The sequence below is a fragment of the Jaculus jaculus genome, chromosome 3 (genome assembly GCF_020740685.1).
Source record: "Jaculus jaculus isolate mJacJac1 chromosome 3, mJacJac1.mat.Y.cur, whole genome shotgun sequence".
NCBI classification, from domain to species: Eukaryota; Metazoa; Chordata; class Mammalia; order Rodentia; family Dipodidae; genus Jaculus; species Jaculus jaculus.
The window spans coordinates 132,950,260-132,966,147 of NC_059104.1; the positions used below are offsets into that span (position 1 = coordinate 132,950,260).

The following is a 15,888-nucleotide window of genomic DNA, read 5'->3' on the forward strand; positions in this document are numbered from 1 at the left end:
TTTTATAATTCTATCTTTGCCTGGTTTTGGTATCAGGGTGATGCTGGCTTCATAGAAGGAGTCTGGTAGGATTCCTTCTTTTTCTATTTTATTGAAAAGCTTAAGAAGCAATGGAGTTAATTCTTCCCTGAAGGTCTGGTAAAATTCAGCAGTGAATCCATCTGGGCCTAGACTTTTTTTAGGTGAAAGATTTTTGATAACTGCTTGGGTCTCCATGCTTGTTATAGATCTATTTAAGTGATTAATCTCATCTTGATTTAATTTAGATAGGTCATATAAATCAAGGAAATCACCCATTTCTTTCAGATTTTCATACTTTGTGGAGCATATGCTTTTGTAGTATATCTCTATGATTTTTTGAATTTCTCTGGCATCTGTTGTGATGTTACCTTTTTCATCTCTAATTTTATTAATTTGTGTCTCTTCTCTCTTTCTTTTAGTCAGATTTGTCAAGGGTTTATCAGTCTTGTTTATCTTTTCAAAGAACCAACTCTTTGTTTCATTGATTATTTGGATTTTTTTTCTATTTCATTAATTTCTGCCCTAATCTTTATTATTTCTTCTCTTCTACTGATTATTGGTTTGCCTTGTTCTTTTTCCAAGTCTTTAAGGTGAAGCATTAGGTCATTTACTTGTGACTTTTCTAATTTCTTAGTCTAGGCACTTAAAGCTATAAATTTACCTCTTAGGACTGCCTTCAGTGTGTCCCAGAGGTTTTGGTATATTGTGTTCTCATTATCATTTGACTCTATAAATTTTTTGATTTCCTTCTTGATTTCTTCATTTCCCATTCATCATTTAGTAGTGTGTTGTTTAATTTCCATGATTTTGTGTGTGCTCTGTAGCCTTTCTTGCTATTGATTTGCAGTTTGATTCCATTGTGGTCAGATACAATGCAAGGAATTATTTCAATTTTCTTGTATTTGTTAAGATTTGCTTTGTGTCCTAATATATGGTCTATTTTACAGAATGTTCCATGTGCTGCTGAAAAAAATGTTTATTCTGCAGCATTTGGATAAAATGTCCTGTATATATCTGTTAGGTCCATTCCTTCTATGACCTCCTTTAGTCCAGATGCCTCTCTGTTTATTTTGAACCAGGATTACCTGTCAATTGATGAGAGTGGGGTGTTTAAGTCACCCACTACCACTGTGTTTGGTGTTATCTGTGACTTTAATTCTAATAGCGTTTGTTTGATGAAATTGGGAGCCCCCATGTTAGGTGCATATATGTTTAGGATTGTAATGTCCTCCTGTTGGAGGGTGCCTTTAATCAATATATAGTGATCTTCCTTATGTTTCTTAACTAATGTTGGACTGAAGCCTACCTTGTCAGATATTAGGATAGCAACCCCTGCTTGTTTTCTAGACCCATATGCTTGAAACACTGTTTTTCAACCTTTCACCCTAAGATAGTGTCCATCCTTTGTAGAAAGGTGGGTTTCTTGGAGGCAACAAATTGAAGGATACTGCTTTTTAACCCAGTCTGCAAACCTATGCCTTTTGGTTGGGGCATGAGTCTGTTGATATTAAGAGATATTATTGAAAGGTGTGTGTTCATTTTGCCATTTTTTTTGTACTTCTTCTGGTTTTACCTTTGCTCTCTTATGTTAACTAGTATTTGATTATTGTTTGTTTTTTTCTGGTTCCTTATATGGGTGCTTTTCTTTTTCTTCAGCATGGAGGATTCTTTCAAATATTTTCTGTAAAGCTGGTTTTGTCTTCAAGTACTCCTTTAGCTTGCTTTTGTCGTGGAATGTCTTTATTTCTCCGCCTACTTGAGTGGGTAGTTTTGCAGGATAAAGTAACGTTGGTTGACATTTGTTATCTTTCAGGACTTAGTATATATCACTCCATACCCTTCTGGCTTTTAATGTTTGTATTGAGTAATCTGCTGTAATCCTGATGGACTTGCCTTTGTAGATAACTTTATTTTTCTCTCTGACTGCTTTTAATAGTTTTTCTTTGGATTGTGTGTTTGGTAGTTTGAATATAATATGGTGAGGAGAGGTTCTTTCCAGGTTTTGTCTGGCTGGTGTTCTAAAGGATTCCTGTATCTGCATTGGCACCTCTTTCCCAATTTGGGGGAAGTTTTCTTCCATGATTTTGTTGAAGACATCTACTATGCCTTTGGAGTGAAATTCTTCTCCTTCTACTATTCCCTGAGTTCTATGTTTGATCTTTTCATAGTGTCCCAAATATCTTAAAATTCCCACTCATACTTTTCTATTAGTTTCTCTTTCTCTTTGTTGGACTGTATTAGATCTGCCACTTGGTCTTCTAGTTTAGATATTCTGTCCTCTCCTTCATCCATTCTACTGGTGAGATTTTCTACATATTTTTTTATTTCATTAACTGTGTTCTTCATTGCCAGTAAGTCTGACTGTTTTTTCTTTATTATTTCTATTTCCTTATTTATGTCTACTGTTGACCTCTTCATTGCATTAAATTGATGTCCTGTGTTTTCTTGGATTCTTTTGGGTTCTTCTTTGGCTTCTTTGAACATATTTATAATCATTCTTTTGAAATCTTTCTGAGGCATTTCCTCTGACTTCTTCTCACTGGAGGTCATTTCTGATGTATTAATACTTTTTGGTAGACTTATATTGTCTTGATTTTTGGTGTTTCTTTTGTGATAATGTATATATTTTTGCATCCTGGATTATTTAATGATTGGATTTTCTATTTATCTGCGTATTATTTGTTGTATCAGACAATCTGATGTTATATAACTTCAGGATAGGAGCTTAAGGCATTAGGTGTGGCTCTCAAGACTCTGAGAGTATCTACAAAAGTGACCCCAGGTGTTGGGTTTGCCTGCTGTGGGAGTATTCAAGTAGGCTGAGTGGAACAAAATGCAGGCAGGTCCTAAAATTTAACTAAACAGGGTACACTTTCAATGAAAAACAGCTTAGAGTATTTATCCAAGAGTATGTATTATGACAGCCAGATCCTCTAACTGTCCCTTAGGGTGTGTGGTGCCCCACCCACTCTTAATCCTGACAACAAGGAGGTTAAGATTGCTGATCTGTTGAGGGTTCCAAGTCAGCTTGTGACCAGGTGAGACCCTTGCCTGGTGTAATCACAGTTACCTCTGCTCCTGCTTGGGTCCCACTGTTGGTTCAAGTTGGTGTGGCCGGGTCCATGGACCACTGCTCTGTTCACTGGAGCTGGACACTGGCGGTAGGGGAGTGGAGGCTGCTGCAGCTGCTCTAGTTCTCTCACTGTTCCATGTGTTCTTCTACCTTGTGATCTGCTCTTCCATTGTTCACTGTCGCTCTCCCTTCACCTTTCTTGAGTTTGTAGAGAGCTCTGGTGTGAGTGGCAGCTCCCCTTACCTGGCTTTTCCTGTGGCTCAAGCTGAGCCTGGCGGCTTTCTGGCGTGCTGCCGCTGCCACGGTCGGTGGACCTGCCAGAGGTGATTCTGCCAGCCTATGTGGGTTCTGGATGCTCTGGATCTCTCCTACTTCTCCACTGCTGTTTCAATTTCCTATAAACCTCACTTTTTAGTAAAAGTGTGTATTTTTCTGTTTTTTTTTTTTTTTTTTTTTGGCTGCTTTGGCATGGCATCTATGCCACCATCTTCACTGCAAGTTTGGCCTTCTATCTTGATTAACTCATGTACTGCTATGGGGTGGATGAGGTAGATGTGTTAAAAGAAAAAGACTACCACAGGAGAAGCATCTTTTCTTTCATGAAAGGCATAAAGCTTTGGATGGAGGGCACATTGAGCTTTAGAGGGCGTGTTGAGAGATACAGAGACAGAGAAACAGCTTGGGGATATTGCCGAGGTTTTGATATAGTTTGTCTTTATGCAGAACCATTGTAGTAGGATGTGGTCCTAGTGGGAGACGTTTGCGTCATGGGGGAAGAGCCCTCCTGTTGGAGCAGAGCCTTCTAATATGAGTCACTCTCATGGCTCAGGGTGAGGCACCATCTGAGGGGGAGGGGGCTGTGTGTTTTGTCTCTTCCACATGCACACAACTTCCCTTTGCCTTTTGCTCCTGACCCTCACCAGAAGCAAAACATTGGCTATTGTGCAGTCCAGGGCTTCCCAGCTGCAGAACTATGAGCTACTTAAGCCCATTTTCCTTATAAACTACTCAGTTTTGGGTATTTGTTGACAGTAATCGAAGAAGACAAAGACAAGTAGTTAGAGAGAAGAAGGATGAGAAAGCACGAGGGTAATTCCTACCCTTAGCACCAAAGAACAGTACCCACTTTTCTTTATTACATAAGTCTAGTGATAACACACTGAACCGCAGGCTGTGGTCCATTCACACTGAAGCAACAAAGAGCCTCCATGATTTATGAAGTGTACATTTAGAAATGTTTATTCATAAGTGTGTGACCCTGTTTCTGGCCTCATTCTTCCCCTGGGAGCTGCAGCTCTTTTAAAAGGCCAGTGCCAGGCCACCAAATGATGGCTTGTGGCTTGTCAGTGGATTATGACCTCAGGGTTAATTACCAAATTTAAAAAGCAAAGAAAAACAGTTTTTCAATATGAGAACTTAGCTAATGACCTTGAACTTTCTTTATTAAATAAAAGTCTGAAGAATAAACACAGCACCTCGTACTGAAGGCAATGGGCCTAGAGGCTATCTAGAACTGCAAGACTTTCACTGAAATCATTTGGGGGCATTCTAGGGGGCAGGACTCTATTAACATAGAGTTCTACTGACTTTCAAATAAGCAAATCAATAGCTCCAAAGGCCAGGATGCTCTGTCATTCAGAGAGCAGCACAAGGTGACCCCAAGGATCTCTGGGCACCATGGACCTCAGGGCCATTGCTCCCATTCCACTTGTAGCCTCTAGCCTGAAGCACCCACTTCTATCTGCACTGCACTCAAGCTTGCTGGAGGAGGGATTATGTTGTACTGTGAGTGGGCTGGAGTGGAAAGAAGACCACTCACCATCTGCAGGACATCGGAGGAGACCATCTGCATGCAGCACATGGCTGTGGCCAGTGCACACACAATGGTGGACAGGACGTTGAGGGCACACACGCTGAAGAGGAGATCCTGAAAGAAAAAATTACAGAGAAGGTAAGCTCATCTTGGCTGCCTATATGCTAGTTCCTGAGTTGCCAGCCAGCCCATGTCCAATGCGACTGTGGGAGGATCACTGTGTTTCATGGAGGCTGTGTGTGTGTGTTTCTATTTTTATAATCAAGTGTAGTCTTTCAAATACACATTTGGTTAAATTTGTACTGTACCAATGAAGTTATCCTTAACACTAAAAGCTATCTTATAATTTTAATAATTATTAAATAATAAAATGGCTAAGAAAATCTTGGAATGCATGACATGTAAGGAGGTGGGAAATTTTTATAAATTAAAATGAGTAGTTCAACATTCTGATGAGTGTTTAATAAAATGCCAAGTTTTTAAATGTCATTTTTTAATATTAAGGTAATTGTAGATTCATAAGCATTTTTTCAGATCTAATACAGAGATCCCATGTCTCCAGGAGTAGTATCATGCAAAATATCCAGGATTATGATGATGCAGTCAATATACAGAACACTTCCATCACCACAAGAACCCCCAGTGATACCCCTTATAGGCAAACATACCTTTGCCTGCTTCCCACTCATAACAGCTTTTGGGAACCACTGGTTTCATCCTGCTTAATTTCCAGAGTGTTGTATACATAGATTCAGCATGTGACTTTTTGGAATAGGCTATTCTAGTCAGCATAATTCCCTTGCAATCCACCTAGTCTACTACATGAATTAACAGTCATGTTTCACAAAATACCACAAACACCAGTTGAAGAATATCTGGTTTGTTTCTAGGTCAGGGCTATTACAAATAATGCCTCTATAAGCACTTGCATGCAGGGTTATGTGTTAACATATTTCTGTTGCTCTGGTTTTAAATGCCTAAGGCTACAATTGCTGGGTATACTGTGTATAGTAATTACAAATTTAGTTTTGTAAGGAAGTGTGGAACTACTTTATAGAATTGCTAACCCGTTTTACATTCCTTCCTGCAATGAATGAATTATCTAGGTCTGCTGCAACACCACAAACATTTGGTGTCAGTTAAATTTCAGCTGTTCTGATGGGTGTCTTCTGATATACCACTGTGGCTGTCATTCACATTTTCCCAATGGGTAATGATGAAGAATTTCTTAACATGCCCATTTGCCACTTGTAGATCCTCTGCAGTAAAATGTCTGCTATGATTTTTTATTTCTGCCTGGGATTACCTGCTTTTTATACTCTTGGATTTTAAGAATCTTTATTCTAGTTTTCTTTTTTTTGTTTTGTTTTTTGCAAGGTAAAGTTTTACCATAGTCCAGGCTGACCCGGAATTTATTATGTAGCCTCAGGATGGCCTCAAAAATTTTAAGAGTTCTTTATTTTAGTTTAGTTTTTAAAACTATTTTGTTTATTTTTATTTATTTATTTATTTTAGAGTAACAGACAGAGAGAGAAAGAGGCAGGAGAGAGAGAGAGATAACAGGCGAGATAATGGGTGCACCAGGGCCTCCAGCCACTGCAAACGAACTCCAGACGCATGCACCCCCTTGTGCATCTGGTTAACGTGGGTCCTGGGGAATCGAGCCTCAAACCAGGGTCCTTAGGCTTCATAGGCAAGCGCTTAACCACTATGCCATCTCTCCGGCCCTATTTTAGTTAGTTTTTTTTTTTTTTTTTTTTCATTCATTTCACATGGTATTTAGGTTTGGGCTGCTATAACAAAAATGTCATCAGCCAGATGACTCAAACAACAAGACATTTTTCCCTCAGTTTTGGAAGCTGGGGGTATGAAATCAAGACATTTGTAACTGAGGAAATACTTGTTGGTCACAAATGACCAACTTCTTGTTGTGGCTTCAGTTCATGGAAACAGGGCAGTGAGCTCTCTGGATTTCCCTAGTAAGGGCACAATTCCACCAGACCTCCACTCTCATGATCCAACCACCCCCACCCTGTGGCCCATCTTTGAATAACATCATATTGGGAGTCAGTATTTCAACATATGAATTTGGGGGATGCAAATATTCAATATATTGCATGGGAATTTTTCACAGAACAAAAGTTTGTAATGCCAAAGTTTCACAGAAAAAAATATATATTCAACACACCATTTTTAACTTTGTGAGTCATGTTTTTGGTGTCATTTGTCTAGTACTAGATTCAAAATATTTTTTCCTGGGCTGGAAATATGGCTTAATAGTTAAAGTGCTTGCCTGCTAAGCTTAAGGACCTCGGTTTGATTCTCCAGTGCCCATATAAGCTAGGTGCACAAGGTGGCGCATATGTCTGGAGTTTGTTTACAGTGTCTAGAGGCCCTGGTATGCTCTGTCTCTCTCTCTCCCTCCCTCCCTGTTTCTATCTCTAATAAATAAAAAGTGTTTTAAAAAACTAATAAAAATATTCTCCTATATTTTTTCTAAACATTTTTATAGTTTTGTTTTCTATTTATGTCTATGATTTGTTCTGCATTAAATAATATGTGAGGTTTAGGTTGAGGTTCATTTTTAACTTTAAATTTTACATGGTCTTTACTAGAATATAGGAATATGATTGGTTTTTGTGTGTTTATCTGGTATCTTGTGATCTTGAATTATTAGTTCTAGTCATTTTTTGAAAGTGTTTTGGGATTTTTCTATGCAGACAAATAGTATGCAAATGTTGTTTATTTCTAATTTATATGTTACTGTTTTCTTGACTCACAGCTAGATCTAGGACATCGACTATTAAAAGTAACAATAAGATAATGAAAGCAGACATCTTTTCTTGTTCTCTACCATAGAGGGGCCACTTCAGGGAGTTTCGCTGTTGAAATTGCATTTATTCTTCCTTGTGAAACTCATTCTTAAATTCACTGCAGGAAAAAATAAGTGCACTTCCCAAATGACCCAAAATTTAGAATAATGATATATCCTTGATACATACATATATATATATATATATATATATATATATATATTCAAAAAACAACCAGGGTCGCCTGACTTGTCACACACAGACCATTATATTAGTGAGTTTCTCATATCTGGGACATAATGCCTGGCAGAAATCAGTTTAAGGGAAGAAGGGTTTATTTCAGCTTACAGTCCATCATGGCAGAGAAGACATGTCTGGTCTCATTCACACACAGGGAGGGGCAGAAAGTGATGAATACTTGTGCTCAGTATCTCTCTCCTTTTTAAACATTCCAGAACCCCAGCCCATGAAAAGATGTCACCTACAGTTAAATGGGTCTTCCCACTTCAATGACCTTAATCAACATAACCCCTCACAGGTAGGCACAGAGGATAACCTAGTCTAGATGATTCACAGGTGATTCTAGGTCCTGTCAATTTGCCCATCAATATAAACCATAGCAAACATGAATGAGGTTAGTCATTATCCAGTTCTTTTCCTCAGAATTTGCTCATATTCTCAAGGTTAACTTGTGAGAGAGGTGAGATTATGATAGTACTATGGAGGGCAAATTTAACATATGTCATTTCAACATATTTGCAAGGTTATATAGCTCAGTGCATATGTGAAGGCAGAGAAAACAGTCAGGATTTTAGGAACTATTGGGAGAAGGGAAGTGCTACTCAGTCCTTCACCTGAGGTAAGGCCATTTTGAGGCCTCTGAACAATGTAGAAATAGTCACTTCTCCTAGCCCTGTGTGAGCACAGGCTCTGTGTCTCAATCTTGTGGGTGATTCCCAAGTAGTTTCTTCCCCTGCATGTGCTACACAACTTCGATAGATACTTGAGGGGGACCCCCTGAGGGTTCCTGCAGTTGTATCATTTTGCCATCTCCACTCTGAGAACTCTATGTTTTAGTCCCCCTTGAGGCAGGCAAGCATATGGATAGCTTAGCAACTAGGACTCTGCTTGGGTTGGGCTGTACACATACCACTTTCCTAACAATGCACCTCACCTTCTCTGAGTTGCACGTATACACCCCATCTCAAATAATGGAGTAAGCCCTTGCTCCTCCTTTACAAACCTATGGAAAAAGCATCATTTCCATTCAAACATGTCCTGAAACATATCTGGGAATGGGAGGCAGGAGACAAATGGGGCCTCAATTGGTTTTTCCTATACAATAAGACAAACTATGTCCACTAAGTGAAACAGGGAACATTTCCTATTCATCATCATGAAAAGTTACATGCACAGAGAGTAGAGGCATACCCTAAGCCTGTCAATCAAAAAAGAGAACAAAACTAGACCCAAATGGCAATGGTACCATAAAATTCTACATCCTAAAAGACAGACCAAATGGTTGAACCTTCACCAGGCCCTTAGAGGGAACACCTGGAGAGTGTTCCCTGGAGAGTGTATGATGAAGACTGACCTTAATCTTCTCCTGTTTCTCTCTCTCTCTCTCTCTCCCCCTCTTCTATCTCTTTTATATTACTTATCTTTTTCTTCCTTCTTTCTTTGGGTGCTGACCTGTAACGCCCAGTACCAGCATTTGGCTGTCATCCACAATGAGCTCTTGATCAGAAAGACCTACAAGGTTTCCCAAAAGAAGATAGATTTCTGTCAGAGTACTTGATGACCCACTAAAGGTTAGTGGTAAGACCCTGCTGCTGAAGTCACCATATGCTGTTGGCACATAACATTGAGTGATATGGCTGGAAGCTGAGAGTCAGTCCCTAGACAGTTAGCACATCTAGTCCCAGAAGGTGTTACATGAGTGACTGGGGGAAAATGACCAATATATGTCAAAGCAACTCATGGTCTCACTACTTAGCAGCAAACAACCTGATGTGATGCCCACACAAGTACAACAGTGGCACACAGCCATGGTGGGAAACCAACTGCTCTTTATTTGGCTAACTGATCTGTTCAGTGGAATGGAACCCATAGCTGGAGCTGGGAAACAAGTCAGAATCATATCCAAAAATAAACCCGCCCTCCATTATCAAGCTCCCACCAATCGTGGGTTACAAGAGGGCCTACACCTATTAAATTCTCACTAAAAAAACAATTGTTATTCCATTTATCTGGTGCTAACTCTACTCTCTGTTGGAGAATTTGCTTCTCTTTTTCAGATCGACACAGAACTTAAGGAGAGCAACACTCCATCATACCTCAAAAGGGCCCAGGCTGAAACTAAGAGTAATTGGGGAAACAAGCAAGAGTGCTGTTTTTGTGGTGAGGCTGGTACCAGAACAATGATGGAGATCGACACAGAGAACAATCAACTCCTACCAAACCAGATACCAGAGACACAGAGGCTCCCAAGACCTCATCATTGAAGCGGACATAAAATGAACCCGATATAGTTCAGGAAAATTTGCGGAAGTGGGGGCAGAAAGAATGTCAAAGCCACATCTTGGGTCACGATACACAGAGACATTGCCTCCTACCCAAAACTGATGGCTAATCCCACGATTCACGACTCATATTCCCCAACTGGGAGGGTCCCTGTGGAGGGGGAGAATAGGGAGAAGCTAACAATGGTACCAACTTGACTGTATTCACTGAGTGAATGCAGTCACAGAGAAATCACAAAAGTAAAAAAATAAAAATAAAAAATATATCAAAAATGAAAAAGAGAGAGAGGGAACCAGGCTAAAGTGGTGGCTTAGCAGTTAAGGCATTTGTCTGCAAAGCCAAAGGACCCAGATTCAATTCCCCAGGACACACATAAGCCAGATGCTCAAGGGGGTGCCTGCATGTAGAGTTTGCAGTGGCTAGAGGCTGTGCTGTGCCCATTCTCTCTCCCTCTTTCTCTGTTAAATAAATAAATAAATAAATAAAAATAATATTAAAAAAGAGAACCACCTGCTCTATGTCTCTTAGCAGCCAACTCTTCCTCCTCTTGGACCCCATAAAAAGAAGCCCAAGATGGGAACCCACTGCTGCCCTCAAGTATTGTGACTCAAAGAGCCCACTGCTCCCTTATGGCAATTTACACTTTTGCTTTGCTTCTAATAAAACTTATTGCTTCACTATCTGTGTGTGTTTCTTCAGTTCTTTAAATAAGATGCCAAGAAAATGGAAATACTTGGCCCAGAGAGAGAGATCCCTGGTAACACTCTTCTATTCTCAAGTCTGTCTCTACACTTCAGGAAGTCTCAGGGAGCCTCCCAAGTTTCTTTTCCCAGCACTGAGACCTGGCACTCTCTCAAGGCAGTCAGCTGGGGAGTGAGCAAGAGGCTTTCCTTTCATTAGCTGATCTCTTAGCAACCCTAGTCCTTTATTGCCCAAAATTAAGTATCTCCACATAGTTTGTCCAGTGCAGGGATTGCTTCAGAGAGTAGGTAAACCCAGTCCCTGGTTATTGCATTTTGACAGATGCCCCTGGTGCCTTTTTGTTTCAGTTTTTCAAGTGGTTGTAGCAAGATTTAGCAAATTGCCTTGGGCAGGCTATACAGGGTTGTTCACACTGCTCACTGCTCCTGTAGCCACTAAACATGGGGCAGGATGGGAACTCAGTTATGTAACGGCAGTGATAGATGATGCTGGAGAGAGATTAAGGATTATTTGGTGGGTAATGGGTTATCACTGAGAATGTGCTATTGGGAAAGGGATAGCACCACCTGCTTTTACAGAAGCCTGGGTGAGGTACACCTCAAGACTTAGCATGTAGCCTGAGCGCCTGGTGATTCAAAGTCTGGAAACGTGAAGTGACTACTACTAAAGAGGGGGTTAAACTGGGGCCCATAGAGGGAGTTTGGAGACAGTGTCTGAGCATGACTTCAAAGCACAAATCAATATGGAGCATCCATTTATTAGTCAGGAGTAGGGGGAAGAATGGGATAAACAAAGAAATGACAGGAGGAGAGCCTGGTGATGTGAACATTAAATGCCAGCCCCAAATCCAGAGGACAGTCCTAGCCAGTATAGTTTGGGACATGGAGAAACTGAGTTGCCTGGGGTCTGTCTCATAGACGTGTTAGATAATATCTGGGAAAATGGGTCTGGAGTTCCTGATGGCGATGGCAGCTTGAGCTGTGGAGTAGGAGCTGTCCCTATGATTTTGGCCTTGGAGATGGTCCTGATGTATCCAGTGGACCATGTTTACTCATTCCCATCACAAGATCCATCACACTATACGGGATTGGGGTCCACATCAACTCTCTGCAGAAAAGGTCATTTCTTTCCATTTTCACCTTTAAAGATGCATCAGAGTATTTTGGACGTTTGTGTGGGCCTCTTTATTACATACTTTACATCTCTCCACAGATAATTCAAAATTATAATGAAAACAGTGGTGACATCTTTAAATATAGCATAGCTAAGAATAGAAACAATTCCTGTAAGTTTTAACTTCAATGACTAGATGATACATTGACATTGAGTGAATGTCCTTCTAAAAATAATATTAATTTTGCATATACTGCCATTTGAAATAAAATAAAACTACTCATAAAAGAAGCACAAATCATAACCTTTTGTGTGGCTATTCATCCTGAGGCAAACACTGCTTTATGTCTCCCTAAGTGTGTTTATTTGCAACACATGCCAGAAAAACTCTTTTCCTACTGCCTGCTCCAGCTGTTTAAGTGCTTGGCTTTTTCTAACTGCATACCACTGGGATTGTGTTTATGTGTTTCTTTAGAATTCTTTTCTGGCCTATGTAATGCCTTTGCCTGTTGATGGCTTTATTAGTGTGTCTACAAAGTGCTGAAATCCACAGTCTATAAAAGCCCTTTACAAGGTCATTTGAAATGACAAAAGTGTGAGAATAGTGCACCTTTCACTGCTGGCATTGAGTCTTTCTGCTGAGTGTTCTGCACACTTACTTTTGAACTTGTTAACATTAATAAAATTAAGAAAATTGCAAATAATGAACGAATCATGTGTAAAACAGAAACAAGAGAAAATATTTTTAGATACTTAATGATGAATTCTTTAAAAATTCTCTGCAATGCAAGTAAATCCTAGACACTAATAGCATACTTAACATAGTAAGGTGTGAGCAGTAAGAACTCACAGATGAATATTGTGAAGAAGCATTAAGGAATCAAGATTCTATTTCCTTTGCTTATTGGAAATATCATTATGCAGAGGACACATTCTTTCATATTCATTGTTATTAGCTCATTCACTAGCTTTTTTTTCTTCCAACGGGTTTTCTTTCTTTCAACAATGAAACAGTTTCTGTAGGAGGCTTTTATTAGCCAAGGCATCATGATGGAAGGCATAATAAGGAGAGGCCTATGGCATAACACAGGGGAGGAGACAGTCAACTTATCTGACGGTCATGGTATGTGGAATGGGCATTGGGACTTGCCTGAATAATACTTTAACTGCCCGATCACCTGCTGGTTATTGCTTTGTGACATGAGTGAGTGGCAAGGAACCCTTACTTGACATTTTCTGCAGTCTGGGCAGGACAAGGCCGTCTTCTGGGTGAAACCATGATGACTCTTCCTGCAACTCATTTACCTGGCTTGTGTCTGCAGATAAAGTGTAAGTTTACTACAAAGACACAGATTTTGCCTCCAGTGTTCCTGTCCCACTGCTTGTGCAGGCATCCACAATGGAAGGAGGAAAAGGCTGAGGTCCTACAGTGGGAACATTGTACATTTCCACCTCCACCTTGAAAAACAGTGAGAGCAGGGTCCATGCTTTCCACCACTCTGTATAGCAGAATGGCTTATTCAAAATAGATGATTTCTAAATATTTGCTTGAAAATTTACAGAATATCTCATTGTGCTTGTCGGAATTTTATAGTTCAGAGTAGAAAGAAATAATGGACTTAATTTTCATATTACCAATCATTCATAAAGAAAAAAATCACTTTCTTTTTTAAATATTTTACTTATTTATTTATGAGAGAGAAAGAGGCAGAGAGATAGAATGGGCACACCAGGGCCTCTAGCCACTGCATATGAACTCCAGACATGTGCTCCCTTGTGCATCTGGTCTACATGGGTCCTGGGGAATCAAACCCAGCTCTTTGTGCTTCACAAGCAAAGGCTGCAACATTTACCCATTTACCCAGACCCCAAAATCACTTTCTTCTTTAAGCAAAACAATGTAGAAAAAAGCTTCAATAAAACAAAACACCGACCCTTTTAGGTAGCATGGTGTACGTGTGTGAAACTTGTGACTTTTATTTTCCATGAAATTTCTCAAGTGATGAGACACATCTTAGGAAAAATTCTTTGCACTCAATTTTCAGAGTATATCATTGGATGCAGAGATCTTGTGGATAGTTTGACTACTGCTCCTGCAAAGGGAACTAAAATTAAGCTGTCATATGAAGATACACAGGAGGGTCTGCATACACTCTAGTTTTCAGATACCAACATTTTACTTAGGATGGCTCACAGTGTGAGTAAATTTGGGTCTTGCTTTGGCCCCTCTGGTACCATCAATAATGTAAATGTGGCCACAAGAGAACTAACTGCTCCCCCCCACAAAGTGTGTGCTCCCCTCAGTGGCAATTTTAACTTTCATCAAGGACCCATGAGGAAATGCATACACTCTCCACAGTGGGCAGAACCTACTTTGCTTGGGAATTGAAAACCTCTTTTGCCCTTTGACAACACAGCTTTTAGCTTTTATTCAGTGGCTGAAAATTGCTTAAATTATTATCTGTGTAAATCGCTGTAATTTATAGGCTAATTATTTTTTTACAGTTCTATAAAGTCTTGAGGTGAATAAAACTATTTGCCTCTTTTCTTATATATAAGGACAGATAATCTTGTAAAAAAAATCTTTCTCCATGCATTCACATTTATGCAATTCTGTGTGCATGCATGTGTGAATATGTATGTAAAATCTATTTTAAATAAATTCTGAATTAAGTAAAATTACTGTGAGCCAAACTGGCTTTTAGCTTCAAAACACTATTTTAAAAATTAGACTTTGTCATAAATTTATGAAATTGTGAAAGAAAAAAAGTATTGTCCAAAAAAGTTTAGAAAGGCCTCACATTCACCAAAATGACCATCAATACATAACAATAGAATATGGTGGCATTAGTAAAGGAAGAAAAGAGGGAGTCCATACACAGATCCTTATACTATATGATAGTGTCACATTATGTAGCTTATATTGGGATAAGTGGCTATCTTATTCACTTATTATTTATTTACTTGAGTATGTGTGTGTGCATGTGTGTGCATCAGGGCCTCTGTCACTGAAATGAATGCCAGATGCATGTGCCACTTGTTTCCAGCATTATGCAGGTGTTGAAATGAACCCTGGCCAGTAAGCTTGAAATAAAGTAGCTGTAAAACTGAGACATCTCGCTAATACCATATGGCTATCTTTTAAAAACAAGCAAGATAGAAGTAGATGTAAAAAGAACAACACTTATATACAATATAAGAGGTTGCTTCCCAGCATGTTGTAGACAGCTTCATATCACTGGGATGAACAACCAAATCAAACACAGTTTATGGGAAGGAATGGGATTTAGTTTACCTTACAGACCCAGAGGGATGTTCCATTTATTGTAGAAGAAGCTGGCTTCCTTTCATAAATCCAAGCAGAGAGAAAAACCACCATTAGCCAGCAAACACCAGAAGTGGCAAACACAAAACTAGGAGCAAGCAAGTCCTCCCTCCAAAACTCACACTTCTCTTCATACCTTCATACCTTCAGATCTGCCCCCACCTGCTCACACCTTTAAGTTGGGCCCCAGAATCCACCCCACTGAGACCTCCACCAGCAAGGTGGCTGGAGAGTCAAGCTACAAACTTAATAAATAACACCTGAGTCTATGGGGGGCCCTACATTCAAACTACCACATTCCATCCCTTGCCTCCCTAGACTCATAGCCATCACACATTGAAAATCGCATTTAGTCTAACTTCAAAGGTCCCCATAGTCCTTACCAATTTTAAGATTGTTCCAAAGTCCCAAGTCTCATCTGATATTTGAAACTATCTCTTAACTGTGAGTCCTGTAACATCAAAACAAGTCACATAATTCCAATACATAGTAGCACAGTGTAAAT

At 39.6% G+C, this 15,888-nt stretch overlaps 1 protein-coding gene across 1 annotated transcript in view; it reads right to left on the bottom strand.

Moving 5' to 3' along the window:
* Fam189a1 (family with sequence similarity 189 member A1) overlaps window positions 1–15,888 on the bottom strand; it is a 455,203-nt gene that overhangs the window by 26,758 nt on the left and 412,557 nt on the right. Inside the window, exon 5 of the mRNA XM_012948679.2 lies at window positions 4,914–5,021. Coding sequence (XP_012804133.2) covers window positions 4,914–5,021 — 108 coding nt within the window. The remainder of the gene's footprint in view (window positions 1–4,913; window positions 5,022–15,888) is intronic.